The sequence below is a fragment of the Selaginella moellendorffii genome, unplaced genomic scaffold (genome assembly GCF_000143415.4).
Source record: "Selaginella moellendorffii unplaced genomic scaffold, v1.0 SELMOscaffold_82, whole genome shotgun sequence".
NCBI lineage: Eukaryota > Viridiplantae > Streptophyta > Lycopodiopsida > Selaginellales > Selaginellaceae > Selaginella > Selaginella moellendorffii.
This window is the reverse complement of record NW_003314343.1, coordinates 527,150-553,276: the sequence shown is the minus strand read 5'-3', so window position 1 is coordinate 553,276 and position 26,127 is coordinate 527,150. Positions and strand designations below refer to the sequence as shown.

Sequence of the window (26,127 nt, the reverse complement as noted above, 5' to 3'; positions counted from 1 at the left end):
CAAATTCAAATAAGCCCGGGAAGCGTTTACTCAGTTTCTGTTTTTTTTGGATTGATCTATATACAAATATGTCCCTTGTGGATGAACAAATCTACACAGTGAAAGTGGAAATTCTGGATGGAGCTTTTCTCTTCTTTGATGCTTCCATCAGCTGAGATTGATGTCGACGAGCTCTGGCGTACCTCTCTCGCTCTCGTTGTCCAGGAGCTCGGTGCCAAGCTGCCCCTTGTCCCCAGCTCCAAACGCAAACAATCGCCCCGAGTCGCAGAGCGCGAACGTGTGCGCGTTCCAAGTCACCGAGTTCGTCAGGCTGATTTGCAACACCTTCTCGTTTCTCTGTTTAAGAGACGACACGAGCTCCGGCCGGAGAACGTTCGCGTGACGATTAGCCTGCAAAACAATCCCGGCATGTGTAAAACACCCAAGCGAAAGAGTGCAAAAAAAAAAACCACGAACCTGGCCCTCGGTAGCACCACTGAGATGTCCGAGACTCGAGGACTCCCCACAGCCGCATGAGAAGACCTCTCCCGCGTCAGTCACCACGAACGTTGTGTAGTCCCCGGTAGCTACGTGCACGGCCTTGACTCCCTGTAAAGACTCCACCACCTTTGGCAGCAACTCGCAGTCCTCGTTCCCGTGTCCCAGGCAGCCATAGCGGCCCCATCCCCAGGTACACACTCGGCCATCCTCGGACACCACGGCTGCGTGCCATGCCCCCGCAGCCACCGCAATCGGTTGCAAGCGAAGGTGCTGGAAATGCTCTATCATCTTCGGCCATCTCTCGTCGGATCGAGTACCGTGTCCCAGCTTTCCTCCGAGTCCACAGCCAACGGAGTAAACCGCCCTGCGCATGAAAACCAGGCAAAGTTATAAGAACTTTCGAAGAAGAAGAAGAAAAAGGAGAGATGAGAGGACTTACATCCCGGTGGATTGACAAGTGAGAGCCAGGAGGTAGCAATATCCTGCTGCAATTTGCACGACAGGTTTATTCTCTAACGCTCCCCTTAACAACTGCGGTTTCTGATCCTCGGGCTCTGTCTGGTGCCCGAGCTTGGCATCCGCACCCCAGGAGAAAGTATACACTCGCCCTTCACGAGATAACACGGCCGTGAAGAAGTTTCCTATAGCGGCTTGTACCACAAAAATGCCGTTCAACGACTCTACTATCTGCGGCGTGTTGATGTTCTTGGAGCCCGGGCCACCATACTCTGGATCCCCGAACGAATCCTTCCCAAACGCATACACCCGGCCAGTGTCACTGATAAGCATCGTCCGGCCTACACCTGCTGTGGCTTGGATGATCCTCACGCCTTGGAGGGACCTGCCAAAACATCAAAACGTTGAGAAACGTTCTCTCCCTCTGCCTCTTGTCAGACCTGAGCAGACGAGGACGCCACTCTTCGTCAAGCGACCCATGTCCAAGCTGCCCAGAACTGCTAGAGCCGAAGGTGTAGACGGCGCCGGTCTTGGTAACGACGATGCTGTGGCCAGGGCCCGCGATCGCCTGGATCTTCTCCCGCCTGTAGCAAAGCTCGCCAGCTTTGAGAAAACGCAGCACCAGCTTCCAGGACCCTCCACAGCTCTCCTTGAGCGACTCCCTCTCCTCGCTCGTCATCGGTCTGAAGATAGCCCGCCTCTTACACATGTCCAATGCAGCGAGCTCCGAGAGGGAGAGCGTGACGTCGGGTGTGAAGTTGGCGGCGTGTCTAAAGAATGAGCAAGTTGCCTGATACAATAAAAAAAAAAGAACAAAACATGTGAGCTCCGGGCCAGCCAGTAAGAAACGTGAAAGTGAAGACTCAGAAAACTTACCTCAAGCCGTGCCAGGTCTTGTGGATCAAGGCAGCACTCGGTGAGGACGTGCAAAACAATGGATGGATTGGTGGCGAGCGGGAATTCCCCATGAGAGCTCGAGCTCCCATAGCATAGGCGCTGGTTGCGCTGCGACGTTTGCATGAGTGCCGCAACACCATGAGGCTGTTCTCCAGAGATTCCTATAAACGACAGAGAAGTTGGTTGCCAAACTGGTCCAGTTGCTGCAGTATCCATGGGGCACTGCAAATCGCAGTGCCCGTTGTGATGCTAAGTCGCTCCTAAGAAGAACTGCAAGAACAAAGAGAGCAGCAAAACATTCACTTCTGTGCAAATGAAAGCTAGCCATGAAAGCAAACACACATCGTTCACAAACAAACACACACAGAGTTGCAACTTGCAAGTAAGAAGAACTTCGAGACCATCCTAGAGAGAATAAAAAACCAACCGGAATTCCCTAGCCAAAGAACGATGGACAACCTTCATGAGTCTAACTTAGAGCAGCTTCCAAGCACAAGTCACTCGCCTTGCCCTGCAAAATCAACGATCGAAACAAATGAGACCAAGAGAAAAACAAGAAAGAAAAAAAAAAACGGTGAAAGAGGGGAAACAATGCGAAGAACACAGCGAAAGCCAGGCACGAGGCATCAAGCAGATAACGACATAGCCTAGGGTTTGCAAATGCGCGAATTCCCCCATTGCAAATCCGGGGATAAGCCCCAGCTCTTGCCTAATCTCCCACTAACATCCAGCAGCGCAAGCAGCATTCATCATCACCAAGCCCCGTCGCGTGCATTCCCACAGGGAGAAACCAAAAAACACACAAATTTCCAGAGGAAAGATCCACAACCTCGCGCTCGCAAAAGCTTTTGCGACGCCGATCGATCGATGCCCAGCCGGCCGAAGACGCGCGCGCGATGGCGCGGAGGAGGGAGAATCCAGGAATCCGCACCGAGAAGTCGCGAAATTGGATCCGGGCGATAGCGCAAATCAATGCCCTAAGAAATGGAAGAGCCAAATACCACAAAAAGCAGTAGTGTGTATAGTGTGCTCAAGTAACAAGCGTGGAAGATCCAACGGCTCTGGAGTCACATCGGCGAAAAACGGAGGGACAGCAGCAAAGGGTGGCGGCCATTGACGCCCCTCCTCCTCTCCATTTTTTTTTTCTTTTGGTTTTTCGGGTAAAAACGAACGAATTTACCCGGGCCACGTCCACACTTTCAGTCGCAGTGAAACTTCCATGGTTGCGTTTAGCAGAGAAAAAGAATAAAGCTTGCGTTAACATATCCTCTTACGCTAGCTAGGGCTATGACTCGGAAGCGATCAAACAAAGGATCGACCAAGGAATCTAGGGATCTCGTGAGTTTTAGGGTTTTCTATACTATTGCCTATGCTAGTGGGCTATAAACTTGGTCACGGCCTTGGTACCCTCGCTAACGGCGTGCTTGGCGAGCTCACCGGGGATGAGTAGTTTCACCGCGGTTTGGACGTCGGTAGCTCCCACGGTATGCCTGGACGTGCGCTTGACGAGCGCCGAGACCTCGGCCGAGATCTTGTCAAACACATCGTAGATGAAATTGTCCATGATCCTCATCGCCTTTGATGAGATCCCCGTCTCCGGATGGACTTGCTTGAGAACCTTGTAGATGTAGCTCTTGAAGCTCTCCTCCTTCTTCTTGATCCTCCTGCCACCTTTGGAAACCCCCAGCGATGGATCCGCGGCATCTTGATCGTCTTTTGATGGCCGCCGCTTGGCCGCGGTGCTGGATTTCTTTGGCTTCTTCCCTGCCGGCTTCTTCTTGGCTACTCCTTGCGCGGGTGGCGGCGCCGCTGAGGCTGCCGCCGCCTCTTCCTCCGCCACTTCTTCCTCGTTCTCGGCCGCGTCGATGATCAACGCGGGCACGTCCATCCCGTCACCCATGAAGTAAGACAAACCAAACCAATGACCTAAAAGCTAGCTTGGATTTGGCACTATTTATAATGATCCCAGCCGTCCATATCAACGGCCAGCAAGAGCCCTAAAGAATATTTTCTCCCCTCTTCTTTACCTAGCTCGATCAAGCTCCATCCATGGGCGAGGTCCGGCCCGAGATTGTCAAGCCGCGCACTGACAAGCGGGAGTACAGGAATGTGGTGCTCCGGAATGAGCTGCGCGTGCTCCTTGTCAGCGATCCCGATACGGATAAGGTGAGATCCGTAGCGGAAATTTTCGATGGATTGAGGATTTGTGTGATGGCGCGCAGGCCGCGGCAGCGATGGATGTCAATGTTGGATCGTTTTGCGATCCCGAGGAGCTTGCAGGGCTTGCGCATTTCCTGGGTATGTGGACCGATTCCTCTCGATTTATGTTTCCTTGCTGGTTTTGACGATGGAACTTGGAATGCGTAGAGCATATGCTATTCTTTTCCAGCGAGAAATATCCCTTGGAAGACGATTACTCCAAGTTTTTGAACGAGGTAGGCTGGCCAAATGGGATAATTTCTCTTTCTCTCTCTCTCTCTCGTCTAAACTGCTACTCGTTTGCAGCATGGAGGTCACTCAAATGCTTTCACGAGCTCCGAGGACACAAACTTCCACTTTGACGTGAACGCCGAGCACTTAAGCCAGGCTCTTGACAGGTTTTTTTTTTCATTTTTCTCCCGGTTTCATGTCTAATGATCGCGGAATTTCAGGTTTGCGCAGTTTTTTATCTGCCCTTTGATGTCGCAAGATGCTACATCAAGAGAAATCAATGCTGTGAATTCAGGTAAGAATGGCCGCAGTCAAATTTTATACCTGAGCTCGTATCTCTTTCTTTTGATAGAGCATAACAAAAACCTTACCACCGATAGATGGCGATTTGATCAGGTGTCGTTTGCTTGCTAGATTATGCCATGTGTTTATTCTAGTGAAGTGTTTCTAACATGTAACTGGTCGAACTTGTGCAGGTTGCGAGACATGTGAGTTCTAAAGACCATCCTTACCACAAATTTGGAACTGGTATTCATGTTTTCTAAGTTTCTTATCCAAGTACTCACGCTGGAAATTCAGGTAGTTTGGAGACTTTGGATGTTTCTCCGAAATCTAAAGGCATTGATACGAGAGAGGAGCTGATAAAGTTCCACAAATTTCACTACTCGGCAAATCTTATGTGCCTTTGTGTGTATGGAAGAGGTAAGAAAAGACATAAGGATCTTTTATTTATTAACTTGAACTCATTTGCTAGAAACCTTGGACGAGCTTGAAAAAATTGTAAGCGAGACGTTTCAGGACATAAAAAATACCGGCAAAATGGCTCCATCTTTTCCTGGTCTACCATTTCTTCCGGAGCATAAACAAGTAAGTAGTTTGTTAGTGTTGAACTTCATTTTTCGATCGCTTTTATGTAGATCATTATCAAAGGAGTTCCCATCAAGCAGCGACATAATCTGGAGTTAACTTGGTTAATTCTACCTGAATTAAAGAATTACAAAGCTGGACCCTGTCGATACATTAGCCACGTTCTGGGACATGAGGCAGACGGTTCTTTGTTTGCACTTCTCAAAAGTCTTGGTAAGCATTTGAGCTTTCCTTGTTAAGGTTTGATACATCAAATCATAACTAGGCTGGGCGAGCAGTCTTTCTGCCGGAGAAAATGAAAGGAGTTCGGATTATTCTCTTTTTTCTATTTATATCGAACTCACCGATGCAGGCCAAGGTCTTTTTTTTTTGTTTTGTTTTGTTCTGTGCCTTAGACTCGCAGAGCTTAGCAGAACATATGGAGGACATAGTGGGGTTCACTTTTCAGTATATTAGCCTGCTAGGACGCAAAGGAGTCACAGAAGCACTTTTTGACGAGGTACTTGAACTTCTCGTGAGGTTTCATTTTGTGACCATTGTTCTTCTTCTCTTTCTAAGATACGAACAGTCTGTGAGATGAAGTTCCATTATCAAGATAAGTACCAACCAATGCATTATGTTACACGTCTGGCCGGGAGTATGCAGGTGTGCTTTCTCTCGATTTAAATAAAGTTTCTAAAACAGTGCTACTTGTTCAGCTTTATCCGGTTGAAGATTGGCTTGCAGGTTCCTCCTTGCCAAGAACTTTTGACCCTGATGCTATTAAACAGGAGATTGAGTTTTTAACTCCAGAAAACGTCAGGTAACTTTCCACTTCTACCAAAGAAATGCCCTTTACATTTATTTTTTTGTTATTTTTTAGGATCATCTGGTCCTCCAAGCAGTTTGAAGGGATGACCAATGAAACAGAACCTTGGTATGGTACATCCTACACTGCAAAGAGAGTTTCTGAATCTCTTCTCGAGGTTGGCATTGTTGTTTTGTCTTTTCCTTCTTTCGATTTAAACCATCTTTATGTAGAGCTGGAAAAACGCTCCGTTGGATCCAAGGCTACATTTGCCAGATCCTAATCCTTTCATTCCTACAGACTTCAGCTTGAAGGAAGCAAATCTGAAGGTGTATAAATCTCAGAAAACAAGCAATGGAACTGACGTGTGAATTTACAGATGCAATATCCTTATGTTTTGAGAAATTCATCATTGTCGAAGTTGTGGTATAAGCCTGATACCAAGTTTCAAACGCCGAAAGCTTGTGTTATGATTCATTTGCATTGTCCGGAATGCAAATATTCTCCTGAATCATCTGTTCTATCGACAATTTTTACAAAACTACTTCTAGATTATCTGAACGAATATGGTGAGCCTGTGATAAGTCACTAAAATCTCAACATTCTTACCGGTATGCTGGTTACAGCTTATTTTGCAGAAATTGCTGGCCTGCAGTATTCTATTCAACGCACCTCTCATGGTTTTTTGGTAAGATTGTTGCTACTTCGATATGAATCCACCAAAACTTTTCTTGCATTAACAGTTATTCATCACTGGTTACAATCATAAACTGTACAGTCTTTTGGAACGTATTGTAGACAAGGCGGTCAACTTTCAGGTGAAAGAGGATCGGTTTCTTGTTATAAAGGTATGAAATGGGACATATCGCGGTTCTTCTCGTGCACTGACTGTTCTTGCGTCTGGCAGGAAAAGCTCATGAAAGATTACGTTAACTACAAGTTTCAACAGCCATACCAACAGGCTATGTATTACTGTTCGTTGATGATGGAACAAAACCGGTGGCACATAAAAGACTATCTCGAAACTCTTCCTTCTCTCAACGCAAGCGATTTGCAAGCCTTTTTCCCCAAATTATTCTCTCGAATATATGCTGATTGCTATGCTGCAGGTTTGGAAATCAGATTGCTCTCACGAATGTTACTTGCTCTTTTCAATTTGTAAATTCAGGTAACATGACAACAAAAGAGGCAGAGGCTTTGGCCGAACTTATTGAGAACAGGTTTACCAGTTCTCCATCTACGAAAACGAAGCCATTGCTGTCGTCACAAGCAACCGAAGACCGAATCACAAAACTAGACAACTCGGAAATGTTTTACCCAATATCTGGTTTGAATCCCGACAATGAAAACTCAGCTCTCCATGTATACCTCCAGGTATGTTGTCATTTTCATTAACTCTATGAAGGATTGAACACTTATAGGTGGGACAAGACGAGACAGTGATGAACATTCTCGTGGAGCTATTTGTTCTCAGTGCCAAACAACCTGCGTTCCATCAGCTTAGATCTGTGGAGCAGCTCGGCTATATTACTGCCTTAGTAACTAGGTTGGTTTTGCGATTAAAGATTATTACATCCAATTGGCGTGGAGTTGATTGGGCTCGTTTTTCTTCCTCAGGAACGATTGTGGTGTCCAAGGTGTGCAGTTTATCGTTCAGTCCACCGTAAAGGTAGAATTTCAAGTTGTAAATACTTTTGATTCCGAAGGAGGATCTGCCCGCAGGATCCCAATGGTGTCGAGGAAAGAGTCGAGGACTTTTTAAAATCATTTGAGACGACACTAACAAACATGAGTGACGAGGAATTTCAGGTAAGTAATCGCTGGTTGGAGCTACCATTTATGTTTGCTGCCCCCCTTTTGACAGAGAAATGTGGAGGCACTCGTCGAAATCAAGCTCGAGAAACACAAAAACATTTACGAGGAGACAAACTTCTTCTGGATGGAGATTGACAATGGCGCATGCAAGTTTGACAGGCAGCAAGTCGAGGTGATGAACAGCACACAATCTTATGAAACGTCAGCAAACCTTGTGTGGTATATATTTTTCCAGGTTGCTGCTCTACGGACTCTCACCAAAGATGAGCTACTAGAGTTTTACATCAATCACATAAAATCTGGCGCGCCCATGAGGAGAAAGCTCAGCGTCCAGATCTATGGCAAGCTCCACATGCAGGAGCTGGAACTCCTGGAAGATGGCAAGAACAGGATCAAGGATCTGTTTAGTTTCAAACGATCGCAAGGACTATATAGCTCATTGAGGTGAATAGAATCTTACTATTGTTACTGAAAAACCCGTGAAACCGGCACCATTGCTTCTGGAAACTTACAGACAAGCTTTGCGACCGGCAGTAAGACATGGCTCTTATCAAGTGGCACAGTTCGTTTGCCTCTGAAGCACCAGTCGCTCTCACCATGATTTTTGAGCTCCAAAAACAGCACCATTGTTTTCCTGGAGCTTCGACAGTACGGCCTACTCACAAGTGGATCCTTTCCAACCCACAGAAAGTCATCTCTGGCTTTCAGGGGATCAAGACCTTGTTCAAGGATGGAGCTTATGTTTTCCAGCGGGCTTCCATGAAACACAAACTCTAACGATTTGAGGTCTGAGATGCTGCAAGTGCGCACCGCTTGCCGCATCTCATCTGCAATACGCAAGAAAGAAGTAGGCCATTAAAATAAAGTTTAAACCTTCAGGCATTTGCGTGAATCAAGAAATCAAAAGCTAGCAGTGGAAAATCTACATACCTAAGATGCTATTGTCGTCGAGGGTGGCGTAGCGTTGGAGAGCTCCCACGAACTTCCTGTAGATCGCTGAAGACGAGTCTAGCTTGTTTGGCTGAATTTGCATGGTGACCCCCGGGCAGGTGATGACTCTCTCCAGGAATTTGGCATCGATCAGTTGGAGGAGTAGGTCCTCAACAGGCACAAGCACTATCTTGACGATTCTATCAACTCTCGTGCATGCATTCGTCAGCTCCATTGTCGAGAAATCAATACAGTTACCGTGCAAACCTAGGACCTCAAAATACTTGTCAAGTATCTTTTGGGCAACTTCTTGCTTGTATGGCTTCCAGGGCTTCTTGTTGTCACGCCAGTAAACTCGCGGCTCCATCGACGAATAGACAAAACCTAAATCTTAAAGCTGGCAACTATATTAGCTTCTAATTTGGACCAACAAAAGCTGCCTAATATCTCTTGGCATTCTCTCATGGAAATTCATGTTCACTGTGAATATTTACTATTGACTGAGGTTCCCTGTTGACTATCGTTGACTATGCCTGACCAAAGATTTACTATGGGACAAATTGACCCGTGACAAACGCGCCAGGGAAAGGTGTGTCCCAACAAATGAATGAATGAATGAATGAATTGAAGCAGAAGCCCAGTTTTTTTCTTTTTGTTGGTATTGGCCTATTTGATCCCATGTCTTGTTGTGCTAGGACATTTCTTTTCTCTGACCCATGATCATTTGTAACAAAGCTCTTGAATCAACCCTTTTCGTGTGGTGGATTTCTTCTTCGTTTTGCTCTTCTTTTCTCTCGCTTTTAGATCATATGAAAACCAACTAGATAAATGGAGGTGCTTCCGCCTTTCTTCGTCAAGCAGTGGCAGATTCCGGGCGTCAATCAATGCACGGGGCTGATCAGGAGCTCCCGATGTGAAAAGGGAGAAAAGCTGGGAATTCTTCCTCTCCCTCTCGCTGGTGTGATTTGGGGATGAGTTACCAGCACAGGATGCAAGAGCTGGTGCTCAAGAGCGGCTGTTCTTGGGCATCGGAGGTTAAGGCTCCTCCGCCTTGTTCCAGAGAAGCTAGCGCCGGTGGTGGGATTGGAATTGGGACTCCACGAGCAGACGAATGCTTCCTTCCAAAAGGACCATTCTCGGGTCTCACAATCTGTGTCACGGGTCTCTCCAAAGGTACGTTCTTTCGAATCTTTTCTTTCTTTGGCTCTGTGCTTTTGGCCTTGGCTATGGTGGTTGATTGGAATTGCTGTGGTTGATTTGGAGCAGAAGCTCGAAAGCAAGTCCAGATCACAACCGAGAGATTGGGAGGAAGTTACAGTCCAGATCTTCACTCTGGATGCACTCATCTCGTCGTCCAGATATCCAAAAACTTTAGTGACTACTATTTATGATATTTGTTTTTCCTTGATTGTCGATTCTTTCCACAGAAGTGCTGGCCGCAAATACGAGCACGCTCTCAAGAACAGGTTTAAGAAAGGCTTGTTTGTAGTGACACTCGCTTGGTTCGTCAATTCCGCAAGGCTCAATGGTAGAGTTCTTCGTTTCTTTTGGTGGCAAGCCAACTCATCTTTCTTTCCAGAGCGACTGGACGAATCCAAGTACGATGCTACTACAGGAGATGTTGAATCCGCCGAGAACTCGCTACCACGCGATGATCCAGCCGCTTGCATGCCGCAGAAACCATCGTTCAGTGCTCCTCTCCCGCCTCTCACAAACAAGCCTCTCGCGAGCTTGCAAGTCGTTCCAATGGCCAGCAACAACAAAAACTCCACCGAACTCCCCAAGGCTCCCAGGAAGCCGATGTTTTCCGGCATTTGCTTCTACATTGACAATGATATCTCCACCGAGTTGCAAATCAAGGCAAGTTTTCTAGAACTCTTTAGCTCTTTCCTTTAAAGTAAAATCTCTCAAGAGCTCTTTTCGTTCCTTGCGACTTAAAAAGGTTGTAGAGGCAGCAGTGAAAGAAGGAGCTACTTGCATAAGCGATTGGTATATCGGATGCAACGCGACACACATTGTCTGCGAGGACAATGCCCTTGTCAAGTACGTTGGATACAAGATCCATTTGGTATCGGTAAGTACGCAAAATCCTTCCTTTTTCTCGCCACCATTTCCTCGTTTGAGCTTTTCTTTCCAGCCAATGTGGGTTCTACGAACAGTGAAAGAGCACGCGTGGTACCACCTCGTACATATCTCGCTTGATTTGCTCAGGCATTTTCCACACCTTTTAGACAAGGTGACTGATCGAAAGTCCATAGTTTTCGTGATCTATCTCAGTTGGTTTCTATTTTTCTGTAGAAATCCGAGCCAGCAGCAGCGCAGCAGCAGCAGCAGCAGCATGGCAGCAGCAGGAAAATGCTCGCGCTTTGTGCTCGAGAAGATTCGCAAACTCGTCAGCTCAAGCTCGATACATCGGAGGCCAGAGTTCGAGCAGCCAGGGAAAGTATTCGAAGGCGTAGAGGACCGAGCATGCAGGTTCGTAGCTCTTTTCTCTCTATCCAAGAAAAACTTTGCGTTCTTCGAGTAAAAAATCTCTCTCTCTCTTTTTTCTCTTTGCCAACTTTCGCAGCCTTGCCGAGCACTGCCTCGTCCCATCACGCCGCAGAGCATGATGGAATCGATTTGCTGGTCGGTATCGGAGCCACCGTCGACGGCCCAGCTCTATCTCGACAGCTCGGATGGAACCGGGCACTATGATCAAGCCTCGGACTACTTTGACGCCCAGGAAAGTGGGAAAGACTCGAGTAGTGGTGAAGTCTATGTGAGACCGCTGAACGATAGGTAAGCTTTCTTCACAAAAAATTCTTTTTGTTTTCTTTGCTTCTTCCATTTCATCTCGCTGACAAACTGGATCTACTTGGGACAGTGAGAAGCAAGACGTCGTTTACAAGGGAGCGTTTTTGACGATCTTATTCCCGCTGGATAGATTCTCGGAGATGGGGCCATCGTCAAAGCCGTTCTTCTCCGAGAAAGGATTCACGAGGCAGCAAATCCTGGAGAACGTCTATGGCTTCTACCAGGTAACTCACTGCGAAGTTCTGTGGACTGGAAACTTGAAAGGAAACTAAGCTCGACTTACACAGGAGCCATTGTCGAGTAGCGAGATCGAGGTTGCCGTGTACACGGATTCCAAGCACGCCGAGAGGCTTCGAGCTGTTTACTCGGCTCCAGAGACGGTCGAAGCTGGCTACGTCCCAACCAAGAGATACGAGTTCTTGGGAAGTAGACGAAACTTTGAGGGGCTCAGGCGCTTGAGCGTCGAGAAGAACGGCCAAGTATATCAGCTCTGCTTGGGATCGTAAAAACTCTGTAATATAAGTCTCAAAATAAGCTGTGAATTTCCTTCGAAGAAAAAAAAGCTGATAGCCAGTGTATACCTTCAAATGCTGGAAAGTACTTCCTTGGCCATGGCTAGAGTGAAGTCAATGTCCTCTTCCGTGTGAGCCAAGCTCGTAAAACCCGCTTCAAACTGGGACGGAGCCAAATAGACGCCTCGCTCGAGCATGCCTCTGTGAAACCTCGCAAACTTTGCCGTGTCGCTCTTCTTTGCGTCCTCGAAGTTGTGCACTGGGCCTTTAGTGAAGAAGAAACCAAACATCCCCCGGATGTATCCACCGCACATATCATGCCCCGCATTCTTCCCAGCTTCCAGGAGGCCTTGAACTAGCTTTCCCGATACTTTGTCCAGATACTCATACGTCCCGGAGTTCTGGAGCCGCTTGAGCGTGTGAATTCCAGCAGTCATTGCTAAAGGATTTCCACTCAGAGTACCTGCTTGGTACATGGGACCAGCCGGTGCTACCATCTCCATGATGTCCCTCTTTCCACCGTAGGCACCGACGGGCAGTCCCCCACCAATCACTTTACCCAGCGTTGTCAAGTCTGGAGTGATGCCAAAGTATTCCTGTGCACCTCCGTAAGCTATCCTGAATCCGGTCATGACTTCGTCGAAAACTAGAAGAGCGCCCTCGTTCTTCGTCACCTCCCTCAATCCTTCCAAAAACTCCTTACTGGGAGCTATGAACCCGGCATTTCCCACGACTGGCTCCAGAACTACGGCAGCAACCTCGCCTTTGTAGTCTTGGAAGAGCTGCTTCACAGCATCCAAATCGTTGTAACCCGCAGTAAGCGTCGAGGAAGTGGCTCCTTTAGGCACTCCGGGCGAATCCGGGAGTCCAAGCGTTGCAACACCGCTCCCAGCTTTGACGAGGAACGAATCAGCGTGACCATGGTAGCAGCCTTCAAACTTGATAACTTTCTCTCGCCCCGTGAAGGCTCTTGCAAGCCGCAGCATCCCCATGCACGCCTCTGTGCCCGAGTTGACAAACCGGACCATTTCCACGCTTGGGACTGCGTCGATTACGAGCTTTGCGAGCTCGTTCTCCGCGGCACAGGGAGCACCAAAGCTCGTACCATTCTTCGCAGCCTCGGCTAGAGCTTTAAGTACCTGGCAGCGAAGTTTTCCTCATCGATCGATCATACAAAAAAGTAGAAAAAGTAGAGTACCTCGTCGTCGGCATGGCCTATAATCGCAGGACCCCAGCTGCCAACATAATCAACGTACTCATTTCCATCCACGTCCCAAGCTCGCGATCCTTTGACGCGATCAAAGATAATCGGCTGCCCACCCACAGACTTGAAAGCTCTAACCGGCGAATTTACTCCTCCTGGCATCAAGTCCTGGAAAATGTAGCTCGATAAAGCTCCAGCTCCTCGGCAAGGCAAATATCGCTAGAACAATTAGAATGTGGGAATAGCCTACCTTGGCCTCCTTGAAAATCTCCTCGGACTTGCGCGTGACGAATTTCTTCTCCACGGACACCGCCATTTGCGATCCGGAAGCTCGGCAAGCCGATCCACGCGGGCGCGGGCGACAATTTGGAGATGGCGACGCGGGCGCGCCGAGCAAGGCGCTCCATTCCACCGAGAGACCCGCCATCGCCGCGGCCATTGGCCTAACAGTGAGTAAATATTTTGCGAGAAAACCTTATCATCAGGCCAGGTCTGAGGTTCGATTCTGGCCAAAATCACAATGCTAACGGCGATGAAATTTCGTTGTGTGTGCTCGTCTCCACCGCGAGAAAATTTTACTCCTTCACGAGGCCTTGGGGTTAGGGTTTCGTGCGCGAGGAGGAGGAAGAGTGGCGCGCTTGGAGTGGCGGTGTCGGCGGCAACAGCGCTTCTTCGATTCTTGGAGCGCCGGTGAGCTAGATCGTAATGCAGCTAGTGAATTGACTCTTTGTTGCAGGGATTTTGATGCAGTGAGCGATTCTGCCGTGGACGATGAATCGGGTTTCCAGTTGGAAGAGGTTTTGGCGCGTCTAAAATCCGACTACGATCGATCCTACTTTCTCACAGGTTTTTTGAGTCATGATGTGTGGATGAATCAGTTTTTTTTTTCTTCTTCTTAGGAGACTTCACGCGTAGTATATACAAAGAAGATTGCTTCTTTGCCGATCCAACTATACAATTCCAAGGTAAGTCACTGATGATCATCTGGCTGGTTGACGAGAATGAATCTCTTTCCAGGAAGAGATTTGTATAGACGCAACTTAATGCTATTATCTCCATTTTATGAAAGTCCATCGTTGGTTCTGCTGGATATCAAACCAGACCCAGAGGTACTGCTTGATTCACTTAGTGTTTCTTTTTCTTTCGTTTCTGGTCGGGTAATGGCTAACTTGGATTAACTTCAGGTTTGCGAAAGTGATAAAAAAGCTATAGTCGCGTTTTGGAAGCTAAGGTTCGTCTGTCGGTCTCTTACGAAGCAGTAAATCCCAGCGTGTTGACAGTGGTTTGCGTGTAGAACATACTTGAAGCTTCCATGGCGGCCACTGGTCACGCTGGATGGTTCCACCAAATACAAGCTTGACTCCTCGTGCAGGGTAACTATCACTCTGGATCTCACAATTATGACTTTCATTTTTTCTTGTAGATAACCTCGCATGTTGAGAGCTGGAATATCTCTCCACTGCAAGCTCTATCACAGTTATTTAGAAGCGGCTTATGAAGAAGACGGATGCGTTTGGAATATGCTAATTATGTGGTACTGGAAACGTATGAGAACATATCTCACTCGGTCACTTTGCTATGGTCCACGTGCATTGGATATTTGAGTCTGGGTACGAGAAGAATCAGCGCTGCTAAGCGGGTCTGATTATTTCGGGGAATAGGCGGTGCCCTGGGACAGGAGCAACAATGTCTGTGAGAGCAGGAGGAGTCTTTGCAAGCCAAATCGGTACCAGATGTAGCGGCTGCCACAATCGCCAGTTCAAGATATACAGCCAGCCACGGGTTGCAAGGCCAGGAGGGGTCTTTGGTCTCGGCCGTCATACCATTGCTCTAGCAGGAGCACCTGGAAACAGGACTAAGCAGGCGGCTACTACGAAGGAAAATTCTTTGCTAGTGCTCGACGAGAATGGTAGCGGAGCCAAGAGGTTTTTCAGCAGTGTTTCGAGCAACATCCAGAAGATCATCAGCGATACTCTGAAGGTTCTGCAGAAGCCAGCGATAGCTCTGCTCCTCATTGGGCTACTACTGGGTTCTCCAGAGGATGCTCTCTCGGCAAGCGGTGGAAGAATGGGAGGAAGATCGTTTTCATCTGGCGGTGGTGGTAGATCAAGTCAGACGTACTCTCTACCTCGGTCCGGGGGCTCCAGCTCCAGCTTCAACGCGTACAGCTTCGTGGCTCCATCACCTTTGATTGGAGGTGGATTGTATTTGACGCCGGGATACAGTGTTGGGTTCGGAGGCGGTGGCATCGTGCTTATGTTGCTGCTTGGATTCGTGGCGTTTCAACTCGTCAGCGGCTTTTTAGTAGATCGCGATCAAGAAATAGGCACAACGAAAACGAGTGTTATGAAACTCCAGGTGATGTAATTCACTGCCGTTTTTTTTGGTTTTCAACCAACATTTTGTTTGCAGGTAGGCCTGCTTGGAATGGCTCGCTCGTTGCAACGGGAGCTAGAACAACTGGCCAATCGTGCAGATACCTCGAATCCATCCGGACTACATTATATTCTTACAGGTACGAATTTTTATTTCTCTTCTTGCGAAATGCAATATTGATTTTATTTTTTGGTGTATCAGAAACTGTACTCTCACTTATGCGGCATCCGGACTTTTGCATTTCGGGGACATCATCAGTGAGTCTGCTATTTCTTTGATCTAATTTGCGATATAATCTCCTCTCTTTTTGGCTTCTCTCAGTCTGAAGTAAAGAGGTCGGTGGAAGCTGGCGAGGCAAGGTTCAATGAGCTGTCTCTGGAGGAGAGAGGCAAGTTCGTCGAGGAAACGCTCGTGAGCGTGGACAGCATTAGGAAGCGAACTAGTCCGAGATCGTTTTCGGGCAAGACATTCAACAACGAATACATTGTGGTAGGCATGGATCGTATAAAATCGAATCCCACTTCCTCTAAACATTTATAACTCCTTTGTAGGTGACCGTCCTGGTAGCTGTGCAGGGATCACACAAGCTACCCACAGTAAACAGCAATGCGGACCTCAAGGCTGCTCTCAGCAAGCTTGGATCCATTCCCGTGCAGCAGTTGCTCGTAAGTCGTTTTGGTCGTCTTGAGTGTTTTAGCTGTTAGTGGTGGTGGCCAATGGTTTGTTTGCAGGCAGTGGAGGTGTTGTGGACGCCACAAGACGAGAATGATGCTCTCACCGAGAATGAGCTGCTAAGAGATTATCCACTACTCAGGCCGCTGTGAGACGAAGAGGTAAACTCTCTTCGAGATTTTCTTTTTGGACCTTTTCAAGGAATTCTTCGTTTGGCGCAGAGAAGCAACCTTTGTTTTGGAAAGCGATGATCCTTATCCAAAACGTTGGACTTTGGTGCCACTTGCTGGGATTAGATAGCTAAAAGGATGGCCGCGGCATCTCATGAAGTATAGCAAATTCCAAGGCTGCATTCTACGTCGCTCCAAACGACACTTCTCTTTTTTTTTCTTCTCTCGTGCTGAGCACAGGGAATAAAAGATTCGCGAGACAAGGGAGAGGGATAATAGAATATGCCCACGAAAGAGTTGACCTACGAGCACAAGTGACGGTTTCATCATGCGCAAGTGGTGGCCCCGCCACAGCATCGGACGCACCCCGCTATGCCACGTCGGCGAGATGGAGCATATTCGTTGGAGCTTACGTGGCGGAAATACTTCCAGATGGCGTAGTTTGGTTGTGTCGGGTTGGCGGCCAAGGGTTTGAGCGAGCTCACGGAGTTCATACGATCGACTCTCTTTTTCTTCTTCTTCTTCTTCTTCTTCTTTGGCGGTGCTCTCCAATTCTGTGAATCTGGAATGAGAGCTCACGAGCCTTGAATTCTTTCTCGCTTGAGTGTCTTCCAATTGGTATTTTAAGATTTTCCTCTCCACGAGAGCTCAGGAATCGCAGAGAAGAGACAACATTTTTTTTTCTCTATCCCCTTTTTTGGGGGGTTTGGGTGATGATCCATGAAACTAGCGGAATGGATGCTTCTTTCCGGCAAGAAGGGGCTACGAATTGAGTAGCTTAAAATGCCTGCTAGCAAACCAGGAGCTGAGAGTGATACCGGAAGTGAGTTTGTGGAGATCGATCCCACTGGTCGCTATGGTCGGGTAAGTTCTTGCTGCCCATTTTTCTTCTTCCAAGCTTGCTAAGCAGTGTGTTTGTCCGTCCATCTTGCAGTACAGCGAAGTTCTCGGCAAAGGAGCATTCAAAGCTGTGTATCCTTTCTTTTGATCGATTCGTTCCAGTATGTGTGTTTGGTTTGATCCTTGACTTTTGAGATGATCTTAGATACCGGGCGTTCGATGAAGTGGATGGCCTCGAGGTTGCCTGGAACCAAGTCAATGTCCAAGATCTCCTGCGAAGTCCCGACGATCTTGAGCGTTTGTACTCGGAAGTTCATCTCCTAAAGACGCTCAAGCACAAGAACATCATCAAGTTCTACACATCCTGGGTGGATTCCAAACGGAGAAATGTCAACTTCATCACAGAGATCTTCACATCCGGTACATTGCGACAGTAAGTCTTTCGATTGAAGTAAGTCTTCGAAATTCCATTGGACTGTTCGATGATCATCAGGTACCGCAAAAAGCACAAGAATGTTGACATGAAAGCCGTGAAAAACTGGGCCAGGCAGATACTCCGTGGATTGCTCTACCTCCATAGCCATGATCCACCCATCATCCACCGGGACTTGAAGTGTGACAACATATTTGTGAATGGAAACTATGGCGAGGTTAAGATCGGAGACCTCGGCCTCGCCACCATTCTTCGACAAGCTCACGCTGCTCACAGTGTGATTGGTAAGTGTTTCGTTTTCTAAGAGGTGCTTTTAGAGTTTCTCCTCTTTTTCTTTCTTTTTGTCCTTTCTAAGAGTTGTGCATGGCATGGTGATGGTAACTTGGATTGCCCTGGTTCCTCTCATCCAGGGTAATGGCGTTTTGCAGGTACTCCAGAGTTTATGGCCCCGGAGCTTTACGAGGAAGAATACGACGAGCTGGTGGACATATACTCGTTTGGGATGTGTGTTTTGGAGATGGTTACATTTGAGTACCCCTATAGCGAGTGTACGAATGCCGCACAGATTTATAAGCGAGTCACTTCCGTAAGTTCAGTCTTTTTTCCTCTTTTTTGGAACTTATCTTTCATTCTTTCTATGTCTGTGTGATTTTGATCGTGAGCAGGGAAAGAAACCAGCTGCCTTTGAGAAGGTGAAAGATCCGGAGGTCCGGAAGTTCATCGAGAAATGTTTAGCAGCAGTCTCCCGAAGACTTCCTGCCCGGGAGCTCTTGATGGATCCATTCCTTCGATGTGACGGGGAGCGAGAGAGTCTGGAATGTATCCCAGTGATTCGAAAGCAATCCCGAGTTGACGATATGGAGGAGCTGCGGTCTTCTGCTGTGACAAATCACGAATCCGATCAAGGCGATTCGGATCAGCAAAGAAAAAGCATAGATTTCAAAGTCAAGGGGAGGCGACGAGAAGACGACACTATATTCTTGAGGCTGAGGATCGCAGATCCGGAAGGTATATAACTTATCTCTTTCATACTTATCTTACGTTTTTTCTTGCGAGCACTGTGCACAGGTCACATACGCAACATCCATTTTCCTTTCGACGTCGAGGGTGACACAGCGCTGAGCGTAGCGAGTGAGATGGTGGCGGAGTTGGATCTCTCAGACCAAGATGTTACCACCATCGCCGAGATGATTGACGCAGAGATCCTCAACTTGGTCCCGGACTGGAAGCCAGGAGCAGCCTTTGACGAGAGTGGTGGCGATGGAGAAAACAACTACATAGATGGCGATGACATGAAGAACCTTGGGGACGCCACGGACAACGTCTCCTCGGATGGTTCTCACTTCGCGAGTGGGAACATCAAGCGGCACCTTTCTCCACAGCTCCCGTGCGTGGATGTGGCATCTCCTCCTCGCGGCGAAGGGACGATGTATGGAAGATTTGAAGAGGTCTACTCGGGTGGCTCGGACCCGTCGGAGGCGAATGCTTTCTTCTCCAACGAGTCCTCGGACGATGGTGAAGAGACGAGCTTCCCGGCAACTCCAAAGTCGGATGCTAGCGATGGTAGCGTCTCGTCGAGCTTGAATCCGAGCTTGTCGGCGGTGGAAGAGCCCCCGGAGCAAGATCCAGCGTCGTTCAACAAGCTGGTGGAGCTGAGGAGGAGTGATTCATCGCAGGACCATGCGTATAGCTGGGAAGGGATCGCAGTGGAAAGAGAACAAACACTGGTGGTGGAATCATCGTCTTGTGGTGGGGTGACAGATCTCTACAAGGCTGGAGAAGAAGATGGCGAAGAAATGGCGCACGAAATGGTGCTGCTCATGTTAAAGCAAGAGGAGGAGATCAAGGAGTTACAAAAGAGACACGAGCAAGCTTTGTTTATGGTGAGAAACAAAAGCATATGATCCCAGAAAGGTGGCACACACTTGTTCTTGTGTTACTATTGAATTGTTCTTATATTTCTAATATATTTGCTTTGGATGAATTCCTCCAAAAGAATAAAAAGAAGAACATGAGGAGCTGGAGAATCGAGTGAGCGCCAGTGATTCCCCTGTGTCAAATCAATCGTTCCTGCAAGCGTATAAAAACAATGAGAAACCTGTGGAAGAATCTCGCTGCTGCTGCTGTTGGCTCAGCCATGGCTGCTTGATCTCCTCTCCACTTGAAGAACACATCTGGAACATAAACACCGCGGAATTCGCAGGAGCGTTGCCACCACCACTAAACAACCAGTTGTGAACATCCCAGAAAACTTCCACCTGCTGACCATCGATGACGATGGTCTGATTCCCCCGGAACTTCCACGCCAATCTCTTCACCTGGACCACCACCTTCCTGTCGATCCTGATGCAAAGCCTCGGCTCCTTGAGGCTCGGCTTGGCACTGCTACTCCGGCTGCTGCTACTGTGACCGCTGCTGTTGCTCGAGCCGGAGCTCAATCCACTGCTGCCACTTGCGCTGGTACTGTTCCCATTCCGGCTATGGTGGTAGTCGTCGCCATCGCCATCGCCGTGATCGCTATCTCCGTGACCGCAGCCTCTATGGCTGCCCGCTCCCAGCGTCGGGCACTCGATGATCACTTCGTGGAGCTCACCACCCTCGCAGAAGCTAGCCTTGGTGGCGAAGAACTTCTTTCCGTAGAGGTGCTCTCGCCTGGAGAGCAAGCTCGCCTTGATCGAAGCCGGCTTGGCAGCGCGCAGCCTCTTCCAGGCCTCCCTGCTGCTGCTCAGGCCCTTGCCCGGGTGGTGCTGATCGCCCAACTGGAGAACGATCTCTTCCTCACACACAATGGCCACCAGGAAGCTCGCCACTGGCTCGGGGCCCCCTCCCGGCGAGTACTTGGCCGAGGAGAGGTCCCAGAACACCTCGACCTGGCGATTCCCCAGCTCGAAGCGCTTGGATCCGTGCTTCTTCCAGAAGAGCCATGGCCGGAGCTCCACCTTGCAGCCAAACTTTCCATCGTCCACACCCACATTCAAGCCCTGGCCGATGACGTTCTTGGACCAGGTGACTGTGACGATCCGGCATTGGCCCGCGAGCTTGGTCCGGTACAAGCACGACACGGAGTTTTGATTCATCGCCGCCGCCTTCCTGCCCAGCGATACCGCCGCTGAATGATCGCTACTCACCTCCACGCCGTAATCGCCGAAGCAAGATGCCGCCGCCATTGCCGATGGAGCGATCGATCGGCCGATCCCTCACAGAACAGGCATTGGATCGAGCTGCTAGGAGCTCGCCACGAAATATCGAGAGAAAATCTTGGCAACCTTGGCTCCTATCTTCTTGGAACACCCCAAATGGATGGGATCGATCGATCGCAAAGAAAAACCCCAGCAATGCGATGCTGCCTTTTCGGAGATCTAGGGCAAGCGCTTTGGATCCAATCGCCAAAGAATGGGGTGTTCTCCCAAGATCAAAATATATAAAAAAGAAAAGAAAAAAAGAAAAAGAGGAAAATGGTAAACAAAAAAGGAAAAACAACTGTCATCCGCCTTTTCATTTTCACTTTTCCAGCACATCAATTATCCATAGCCGTCGGATGCCAAAAATGCCCAGATCTGCCGCCTGGGCCGACGGATCTGCCACGTGAGAAGTCAACGGACACGTCAATGCGACACGTCCGCCCTAAGATTTCGAAAATGTCTCAAGTCGATGGCCATGACGCTTATGTCGTCTTGAGAACCTCTGCTCGCCGCGAGCTCGGCCAGTTTCTTCGTCGACGCTGCTAATCCTCCAACGCTACTCATCTCTGCCGATCTAATCTCGTCTCCTACGCAATCTACAGCCTCTTGATTCGACACCTAGAGAAAGAGAATCGAGTTAGAAAAGAGCGAGCAGAAAGAAATGCTACACAACTTACCACATCCCAAAGCCCATCAGATGCTAGCAACAAAAACTCACAATCCTCATCGACAGCGAGCTTTTGGATCTCAGGTTCTGCGGACACCCATCTTTTGAGATGGATATCACCAATGCCTCTTGACACCGCCAGCACTCCTTGTAATCTCCAAACACCCGAGTACAAATCAACGTAGCCACCCTGTAGAGCAAAGCTTGTAAGCCCACAGAACTTCAAACAGAAAAATAAACTTCACTTACCAGATCTTCCACTCTTCTTCTCTCGTCCTCGCGAGCAAGCCTGTGATCTTCTGTGAGAGCTACAGCGACTCCATTTCTACTCATCACTGCACGGCAGTCTCCAGCATTTGCGACCACCAGCGATCCATCCCGTATGAAGGCTGTGACGCAGCTTGCTCCACTTGAAAGTTGCTGCAAAATAAATAAAAAGTTCCTCCAGTTAGCCATCGCCGAGTTTTTCTTCACTTTTCTTCTACGGGGACTTTCGAAGAAATTTACCTTCTTAAGGAACGCAGCGTCCGTTGAAAGATAACCCACTCTCACAGCGGCTTCCAAGTCGCGTTCTCCATTGTCAAGAGCATCACGGATGTTTCGGGACAAGTTGTCGGCAGCAAACTCGGCCGCTACGCGTCCCCCGTGACCATCGAAAATTCCAAAGAAAGCCTGTAGCGAGAAAATCCAGCGACCCAGTCAGTAATCAGATCCAGAAACTCACGTAGAAACAGTCAAGATTTTAAAAAAACACTGTTCCAATTGCACGAGAAGAAATCAAAGACCCAGTCATCAAGCAATCAAAGTACAGAGGAGATCAGCTTACATGTCTCGAGTTTCCATCAATGTCAAGGACAGCTTGATACGCATCCTCGAGAACTTCTCGGTGACCCTTTTTGCTGTGAATTCCATAGCCTTTTCCCTCCGCTGAGATATCCATTGGAACGTCCATATGATCCGGCTTGACAACCTCCGACTCACCACCCGAGCTGGGAATTTGCAGCTTTGGAGGTCTTTTCCTCTTTAAAGGCGAAACCACTGCCACTGTGCTTTGCTGCTCAGTGTTTTCTTTGGCCACCTTGTCACCACCCCACTTTGTTTGCGACAATCCTCGAAAAGAAGGAGAATTCCCCTTGATCCTCTTGCTGGCCCCTGCTTTGGCCCGAAATCCCAGCGATGGACTGCTATCCGTATCCGGCGAGCTAGATCTGTTAATCTCTGTCTTGAGCTCCAGGAGAGGGCTTCTTGGAGTTCCTCTTGTCGGAGTAGGCGCGACGCAAGACGAGCAATTCTCATAGCTACAAAATCCCCCGACCGCGTTGGCCAGCGTTTGCGATTGCAATGGCGACAAATTCAGCCGCATTGCCGGCGGTAGTGAGAGAGGAGGCGGGCTAGAAACCGCCAGATTCCGTGGCTTGAGGAGCGGTGTGCGAGGCAAAATCTCCTCCGACGCCTCAAATTTCTCCAGGGACGCGCAATGCAAGCTTCGCCCCAAACCTGTCCAGCGATCGAAAATATCCCTGCCCCATCCCGCAGCTGTCTCGGCAATCGACATGGCGCCGAGAAAATCCTTGTGCTAGAATCGCTCCAAGAAATCCCTCGAAGAACCCTAGACTGTGCCCCGGCGTTGGAAGAATAGAAAGCCAATGGACCCGTTGGGCGGGGGGGACGGTCCTTTAAATACCTAGAAATCACAGAATGCATTGCTACTGTGGCCAATGGGCATTTGCAACGTGGCACTGCCTGGCCAGATTAACGGGCAGTTTGTGCGCTGGCACGCTCAGATGCGTCCACCTGTCACCAACTAAGCAGCGTTTGAAACGAGTATTGACGAGTATGGACTTATCAAAAGCGCATTTTGGTTTTAGAATTTCAGGCGCGTCAAACTATGATTAATTATCTTTCTTGGCCGAAGGTTCCAAAGAATATGCTGATTTGTGCTACAACTAAAAATTGCCCAGCGAATGCCGGCTAGTTGGCAAGACTTAATAGAAGTTACAAAATGAACATTCACTTGTTTTTAAGAGTTTTTGTGCACGAACAATTTTTCCATGTAAAGCTCTAAATGGTACAACAGATCGATCGTTCAAAAGCTAGCAGTGGCTTGGATGATTGCCGGGTCAGGATCCCGCTGGATTCCAGGTCTATATCCAATGCTTCCTGTGACCTAAATAGTTAGTGGTCAACATGAAGGAAAGAGCTTATGAACTTACCGATGGAAAGGGCCAAAGTTCTCCCAACACTGCTCCCTACTCGCTGCTCGGCTGCGATTGGAGTGAGAGGAAAGAGTTGTGCCACACAACTGACCAAGAAAATAGTTTGACAAACTGGCACCTGGCGAAAGTCGAGTCTTTCTCAGTCGCACCTCCTAAACATGCATCGCTCAAAGAGCTGCTCACTGATTCACGTTAAACGCCTGATCCTGACGGTCTTACAGTCAGTGTCTCAGCAACAATTGAGCGATTCAGAGAGAGCTAGCCGCTCGGAGAAGACACTCGAGGGTGCCAAAAAACAAATCATGCGAACTGTGCCGGCACACCTCACATCGCTGGGGCTCACTTGTGCCCACGCCCTTACCTTGCATTGCGGGGCTAAATCGCGCCACACCACCAGAGCTGCTTGCGCTATAACGTTGCATTTGAGCAAGCCATGTTAAAATTGATTGCATAATTCCTCTAGCGAAATTAAAATGATGCTATAAAATAATTAATTTAGTATGATATAGTTTGGTTTTGTTATTTCTTCTCTTATATTTGAATGTCAAATTCTATTATATGTTTAGTATATAAGCAGGAATTAGCTCAAGCATATTATTTGTAAGGTGCAATTTTCAGACAGTAAGAAAGTACGAAAACATTTCAAAATTGTTATGTATCATTTAATTTTTACTAAGCTTTTTATGACAATACCATTATTATAATGGTACACAGTAAAACACATGTAATATAAACTTAATTGAAGCAAGTTGTTGCCCACAAAAATAAGATTAACAAGATTAATAAGCTTACCAAAGTAATAAGAGTTGTCTGTGTACCTTAAGAGTGCATTCACTCCATGAATAATAGATAGTTATGCCTTTACAACTCCCTTTTACATCGTAAAATTTCTTTCATATGCATTACTGACATGGAATAATGATGATTCATAGTGAATGACATGGATTATACAAGGAAAAACATCTCATATTTTTAAAAAATATTATTGTACCTATATTTTCCTGTGTACCAAATCACATGGCATTATGCAAAAAATGGAGAAAAACAAAAGGCATCACACAAATGCTGTTATTTAAGCACAGAGAGAGCAAAATTATTGTTTAATGAGAGGGGATGGCATAAGGCAACACTTCATTTGTTCCTATCTCATTTCTAAATCATAACCATTTATAAATATCCCTTCATTTTTCTTTTTTTAGCATTTATAAATAAATAATTGCCTCCTCCTTTGCAACAACAACTTCCTCCTCTTCTTCCTTTGACTGTGGAATAATAGTTAATGTAGTTTAATACTTAGTTGATGGCATCATTCATAATTCAATTCTTAACATCCACTTAAATTTCTCCTAAGAAACTATTGGTTTGATCACTTTACAATAATTATCACTTATCATTTATGGGTTAATACTTAGTGTCAGTATGAATTTTTTATTTGTCTTCAAAAAACAGTACTATAATGATATAATGATTTAAGTGAAGTCACCCATGTGGATTTATAATCCACTTTATCTCTTTCCTTATAATCTAACTTAGAAAAATTAGAGAAAAGTCAATTACTTCATGTAATTCCCCTTAATGGTTACTTTATCCCATTTATCCTTAAAGTTTCAAATATTGATGTGTTAAGCCTTTGTTAAACATATGTTGATGATGCCTTTATTAATAGTTGTCTAAGTCAGTTATGCAATTTGGTATTTTATTTTCACTTATCTACAATATAATTGGATCTGTTGTATAATTTATAAAATTTAAATTTAAATTAAATTCTGTAAATTTCAAATAAGTGCAACCTCATTTAGCTTGACTATTTTAAGTACCAATTATTTGCTAAAGGCAAATTATGCTTCCAGCATATTTTAATGTTGTGATTTTGGGGGACTTAAAGCCTGTATTTGTATAACTTCAAGACTGCTAGGATTTAGTGAGCAAGGTAGAATGGCCATTAGATGCCTAACAAATATTCTTAAGCTTTTCACTTTTCATGTGCTGGTGCATTTTCAAAACGGACACGCATATCTATATATATATATATATATATATATATATATATATATATATACATTAAGTGGGTTCTAGGTTCTTCACATCTTGGCATGATGGTGAGTTTGTGCTGCTTTCTTTGCTCTTGTGCTTCTGGTTTCTGCTGTAACTTCCCAAGAATGCAAAGATCTGCCACAAGGATGCATGGATTTTAGGAGGCAAGCTTGCCGTTGCGCGTGCTGTGCAAATACTCCCCTATAAGGTGATGCCTCAGCAGCGTATGCGATCAAAAGACTGTGAAAGAGTTCAAGGATTTCTGTAGTATCGCACGCTGTGCATGTGTTCCATAGCTTGTTAGAACAAGCTGGACTTAAATTGATAAAATAATTTTCCTTGTGAAAGAGCTATATGTTTTTC

At 47.1% G+C, this 26,127-nt stretch overlaps 9 protein-coding genes across 11 annotated transcripts; 4 read left to right on the top strand and 5 right to left on the bottom strand.

Annotated features, from left to right (window-relative positions):
* Window positions 1–25: 25 nt before the first annotated feature.
* Window positions 26–2,816, bottom strand: LOC9629771 (E3 ubiquitin-protein ligase HERC2). 2 transcript variants are annotated; one of them, XM_002987477.2, is made up of 7 exons: window positions 2,663–2,816; window positions 2,261–2,344; window positions 1,813–2,103; window positions 1,377–1,726; window positions 920–1,321; window positions 457–844; window positions 26–390 (listed from the first exon to the last, which is right to left on the bottom strand). In XM_002987477.2, the coding sequence occupies exons 3-7, from the start codon at window positions 2,047–2,049 to the stop codon at window positions 148–150; spliced, it is 1,620 nt and encodes a 539-aa protein (XP_002987523.2). In that variant the 5' UTR covers window positions 2,050–2,103; window positions 2,261–2,344; window positions 2,663–2,816; the 3' UTR covers window positions 26–147. The 2 variants fall into 2 exon arrangements, with proteins under 2 accessions (XP_002987523.2, XP_024517154.1); XM_024661386.1 differs by having other exon boundaries at window positions 2,293–2,344.
* A 389-nt stretch (window positions 2,817–3,205) lies between these two features.
* On the bottom strand, window positions 3,206–3,721 carry LOC9630241 (late histone H2B.L4). The gene has a single exon (XM_002987476.2). The coding sequence runs from the start codon at window positions 3,719–3,721 to the stop codon at window positions 3,206–3,208; it is 516 nt and encodes a 171-aa protein (XP_002987522.2).
* Window positions 3,722–3,835: 114 nt separating this feature from the next.
* LOC9629770 (insulin-degrading enzyme-like 1, peroxisomal) lies at window positions 3,836–8,208 on the top strand. The gene is made up of 26 exons (XM_002987544.2): window positions 3,836–3,999; window positions 4,056–4,131; window positions 4,201–4,268; window positions 4,339–4,430; window positions 4,485–4,558; window positions 4,616–4,659; window positions 4,740–4,791; window positions 4,843–4,965; window positions 5,018–5,130; window positions 5,181–5,343; window positions 5,396–5,488; window positions 5,544–5,629; window positions 5,689–5,775; window positions 5,829–5,932; window positions 5,993–6,095; window positions 6,151–6,246; window positions 6,297–6,486; window positions 6,544–6,605; window positions 6,661–6,765; window positions 6,825–7,026; window positions 7,086–7,291; window positions 7,339–7,463; window positions 7,535–7,586; window positions 7,640–7,726; window positions 7,782–7,904; window positions 7,968–8,208. Exons 1-26 carry the CDS (start codon window positions 3,883–3,885, stop codon window positions 8,178–8,180), a joined length of 2,856 nt encoding a protein of 951 aa, XP_002987590.1. The 5' UTR covers window positions 3,836–3,882; the 3' UTR covers window positions 8,181–8,208.
* Window positions 8,209–9,308: 1,100 nt separating this feature from the next.
* LOC112341415 lies at window positions 9,309–12,070 on the top strand. Its single transcript, XM_024661465.1, has 10 exons — window positions 9,309–9,835; window positions 9,929–10,020; window positions 10,088–10,190; window positions 10,242–10,522; window positions 10,605–10,736; window positions 10,800–10,898; window positions 10,961–11,137; window positions 11,232–11,443; window positions 11,529–11,682; window positions 11,746–12,070. The coding sequence occupies exons 1-10, from the start codon at window positions 9,634–9,636 to the stop codon at window positions 11,962–11,964; spliced, it is 1,671 nt and encodes a 556-aa protein (XP_024517233.1). The 5' UTR covers window positions 9,309–9,633; the 3' UTR covers window positions 11,965–12,070.
* On the bottom strand, window positions 11,454–13,652 carry LOC9630240 (glutamate-1-semialdehyde 2,1-aminomutase). 2 transcript variants are annotated; one of them, XM_002987475.2, is made up of 4 exons: window positions 13,425–13,652; window positions 13,169–13,342; window positions 12,040–13,109; window positions 11,454–11,969 (listed from the first exon to the last, which is right to left on the bottom strand). In XM_002987475.2, exons 1-3 carry the CDS (start codon window positions 13,611–13,613, stop codon window positions 12,042–12,044), a joined length of 1,431 nt encoding a protein of 476 aa, XP_002987521.1. In that variant the 5' UTR covers window positions 13,614–13,652; the 3' UTR covers window positions 11,454–11,969; window positions 12,040–12,041. The 2 variants fall into 2 exon arrangements, with proteins under 2 accessions (XP_002987521.1, XP_024517234.1); XM_024661466.1 differs by lacking the exon at window positions 11,454–11,969 and having other exon boundaries at window positions 11,978–13,109; window positions 13,425–13,651.
* Window positions 13,653–13,998: 346 nt separating this feature from the next.
* Window positions 13,999–16,697, top strand: LOC9630239. The gene is made up of 12 exons (XM_002987543.2): window positions 13,999–14,020; window positions 14,074–14,139; window positions 14,192–14,283; window positions 14,359–14,405; window positions 14,469–14,547; window positions 14,598–15,532; window positions 15,587–15,689; window positions 15,752–15,807; window positions 15,872–16,039; window positions 16,102–16,215; window positions 16,282–16,383; window positions 16,444–16,697. The coding sequence occupies exons 6-11, from the start codon at window positions 14,861–14,863 to the stop codon at window positions 16,372–16,374; spliced, it is 1,206 nt and encodes a 401-aa protein (XP_002987589.2). The 5' UTR covers window positions 13,999–14,020; window positions 14,074–14,139; window positions 14,192–14,283; window positions 14,359–14,405; window positions 14,469–14,547; window positions 14,598–14,860; the 3' UTR covers window positions 16,375–16,383; window positions 16,444–16,697.
* Window positions 16,698–16,805: 108 nt separating this feature from the next.
* On the top strand, window positions 16,806–19,649 carry LOC9629769 (probable serine/threonine-protein kinase WNK3). The gene is made up of 7 exons (XM_002987542.2): window positions 16,806–17,256; window positions 17,327–17,364; window positions 17,438–17,665; window positions 17,726–17,949; window positions 18,094–18,251; window positions 18,331–18,673; window positions 18,734–19,649. Exons 1-7 carry the CDS (start codon window positions 17,176–17,178, stop codon window positions 19,567–19,569), a joined length of 1,908 nt encoding a protein of 635 aa, XP_002987588.2. The 5' UTR covers window positions 16,806–17,175; the 3' UTR covers window positions 19,570–19,649.
* Window positions 19,526–21,042, bottom strand: LOC9629768. Its single transcript, XM_024661467.1, has one exon. It carries the CDS (start codon window positions 20,830–20,832, stop codon window positions 19,726–19,728), a length of 1,107 nt encoding a protein of 368 aa, XP_024517235.1. The 5' UTR covers window positions 20,833–21,042; the 3' UTR covers window positions 19,526–19,725.
* Window positions 21,043–21,136: 94 nt separating this feature from the next.
* Window positions 21,137–23,163, bottom strand: LOC9630238 (probable protein phosphatase 2C 2). Its single transcript, XM_002987473.2, has 5 exons — window positions 22,341–23,163; window positions 22,022–22,186; window positions 21,764–21,934; window positions 21,525–21,704; window positions 21,137–21,465 (listed from the first exon to the last, which is right to left on the bottom strand). Exons 1-5 carry the CDS (start codon window positions 23,067–23,069, stop codon window positions 21,271–21,273), a joined length of 1,440 nt encoding a protein of 479 aa, XP_002987519.2. The 5' UTR covers window positions 23,070–23,163; the 3' UTR covers window positions 21,137–21,270.
* Between the last annotated feature and the right edge of the window lie 2,964 nt (window positions 23,164–26,127).

Coding starts and splice junctions, on each gene's coding strand:
- LOC9630239 (XM_002987543.2), top strand. CDS start 14,861: ATGTCTGTGAGAGCAGGAGGAGTCTTTGCAAGCCAAATCGGTACCAGA. Junction 15,533..15,586: donor CGAGTGTTATGAAACTCCAG/GTGATGTAATTC, acceptor TTTTGTTTGCAG/GTAGGCCTGCTTGGAATGGC. Junction 16,040..16,101: donor TCAACAACGAATACATTGTG/GTAGGCATGGAT, acceptor ACTCCTTTGTAG/GTGACCGTCCTGGTAGCTGT.
- LOC9629771 (XM_002987477.2), bottom strand. CDS start 2,049: ATGGATACTGCAGCAACTGGACCAGTTTGGCAACCAACTTCTCTGTCG. Junction 1,727..1,812: donor AAGACCTGGCACGGCTTGAG/GTAAGTTTTCTG, acceptor TTATTGTATCAG/GCAACTTGCTCATTCTTTAG. Junction 391..456: donor GTGGTGCTACCGAGGGCCAG/GTTCGTGGTTTT, acceptor ATTGTTTTGCAG/GCTAATCGTCACGCGAACGT.
- LOC9629768 (XM_024661467.1), bottom strand. CDS start 20,832: ATGGCGGCGGCATCTTGCTTCGGCGATTACGGCGTGGAGGTGAGTAGC.
- LOC9629770 (XM_002987544.2), top strand. CDS start 3,883: ATGGGCGAGGTCCGGCCCGAGATTGTCAAGCCGCGCACTGACAAGCGG. Junction 4,660..4,739: donor ATAGATGGCGATTTGATCAG/GTGTCGTTTGCT, acceptor GAACTTGTGCAG/GTTGCGAGACATGTGAGTTC. Junction 6,606..6,660: donor GCACCTCTCATGGTTTTTTG/GTAAGATTGTTG, acceptor TTGCATTAACAG/TTATTCATCACTGGTTACAA.
- LOC9630241 (XM_002987476.2), bottom strand. CDS start 3,721: ATGGACGTGCCCGCGTTGATCATCGACGCGGCCGAGAACGAGGAAGAA.
- LOC9629769 (XM_002987542.2), top strand. CDS start 17,176: ATGCCTGCTAGCAAACCAGGAGCTGAGAGTGATACCGGAAGTGAGTTT. Junction 17,257..17,326: donor CCACTGGTCGCTATGGTCGG/GTAAGTTCTTGC, acceptor TCCATCTTGCAG/TACAGCGAAGTTCTCGGCAA. Junction 17,666..17,725: donor ACATCCGGTACATTGCGACA/GTAAGTCTTTCG, acceptor GATGATCATCAG/GTACCGCAAAAAGCACAAGA.
- LOC9630238 (XM_002987473.2), bottom strand. CDS start 23,069: ATGTCGATTGCCGAGACAGCTGCGGGATGGGGCAGGGATATTTTCGAT. Junction 21,705..21,763: donor GAAGAAGAGTGGAAGATCTG/GTAAGTGAAGTT, acceptor TTTGCTCTACAG/GGTGGCTACGTTGATTTGTA. Junction 21,466..21,524: donor CTGATGGGCTTTGGGATGTG/GTAAGTTGTGTA, acceptor CTCTTTCTCTAG/GTGTCGAATCAAGAGGCTGT.
- LOC112341415 (XM_024661465.1), top strand. CDS start 9,634: ATGAGTTACCAGCACAGGATGCAAGAGCTGGTGCTCAAGAGCGGCTGT. Junction 10,737..10,799: donor ACAAGATCCATTTGGTATCG/GTAAGTACGCAA, acceptor TTTTCTTTCCAG/CCAATGTGGGTTCTACGAAC. Junction 10,899..10,960: donor TTCCACACCTTTTAGACAAG/GTGACTGATCGA, acceptor ATTTTTCTGTAG/AAATCCGAGCCAGCAGCAGC.
- LOC9630240 (XM_002987475.2), bottom strand. CDS start 13,613: ATGGCCGCGGCGATGGCGGGTCTCTCGGTGGAATGGAGCGCCTTGCTC. Junction 13,343..13,424: donor AGATTTTCAAGGAGGCCAAG/GTAGGCTATTCC, acceptor TACATTTTCCAG/GACTTGATGCCAGGAGGAGT. Junction 13,110..13,168: donor TAGGCCATGCCGACGACGAG/GTACTCTACTTT, acceptor CTTCGCTGCCAG/GTACTTAAAGCTCTAGCCGA.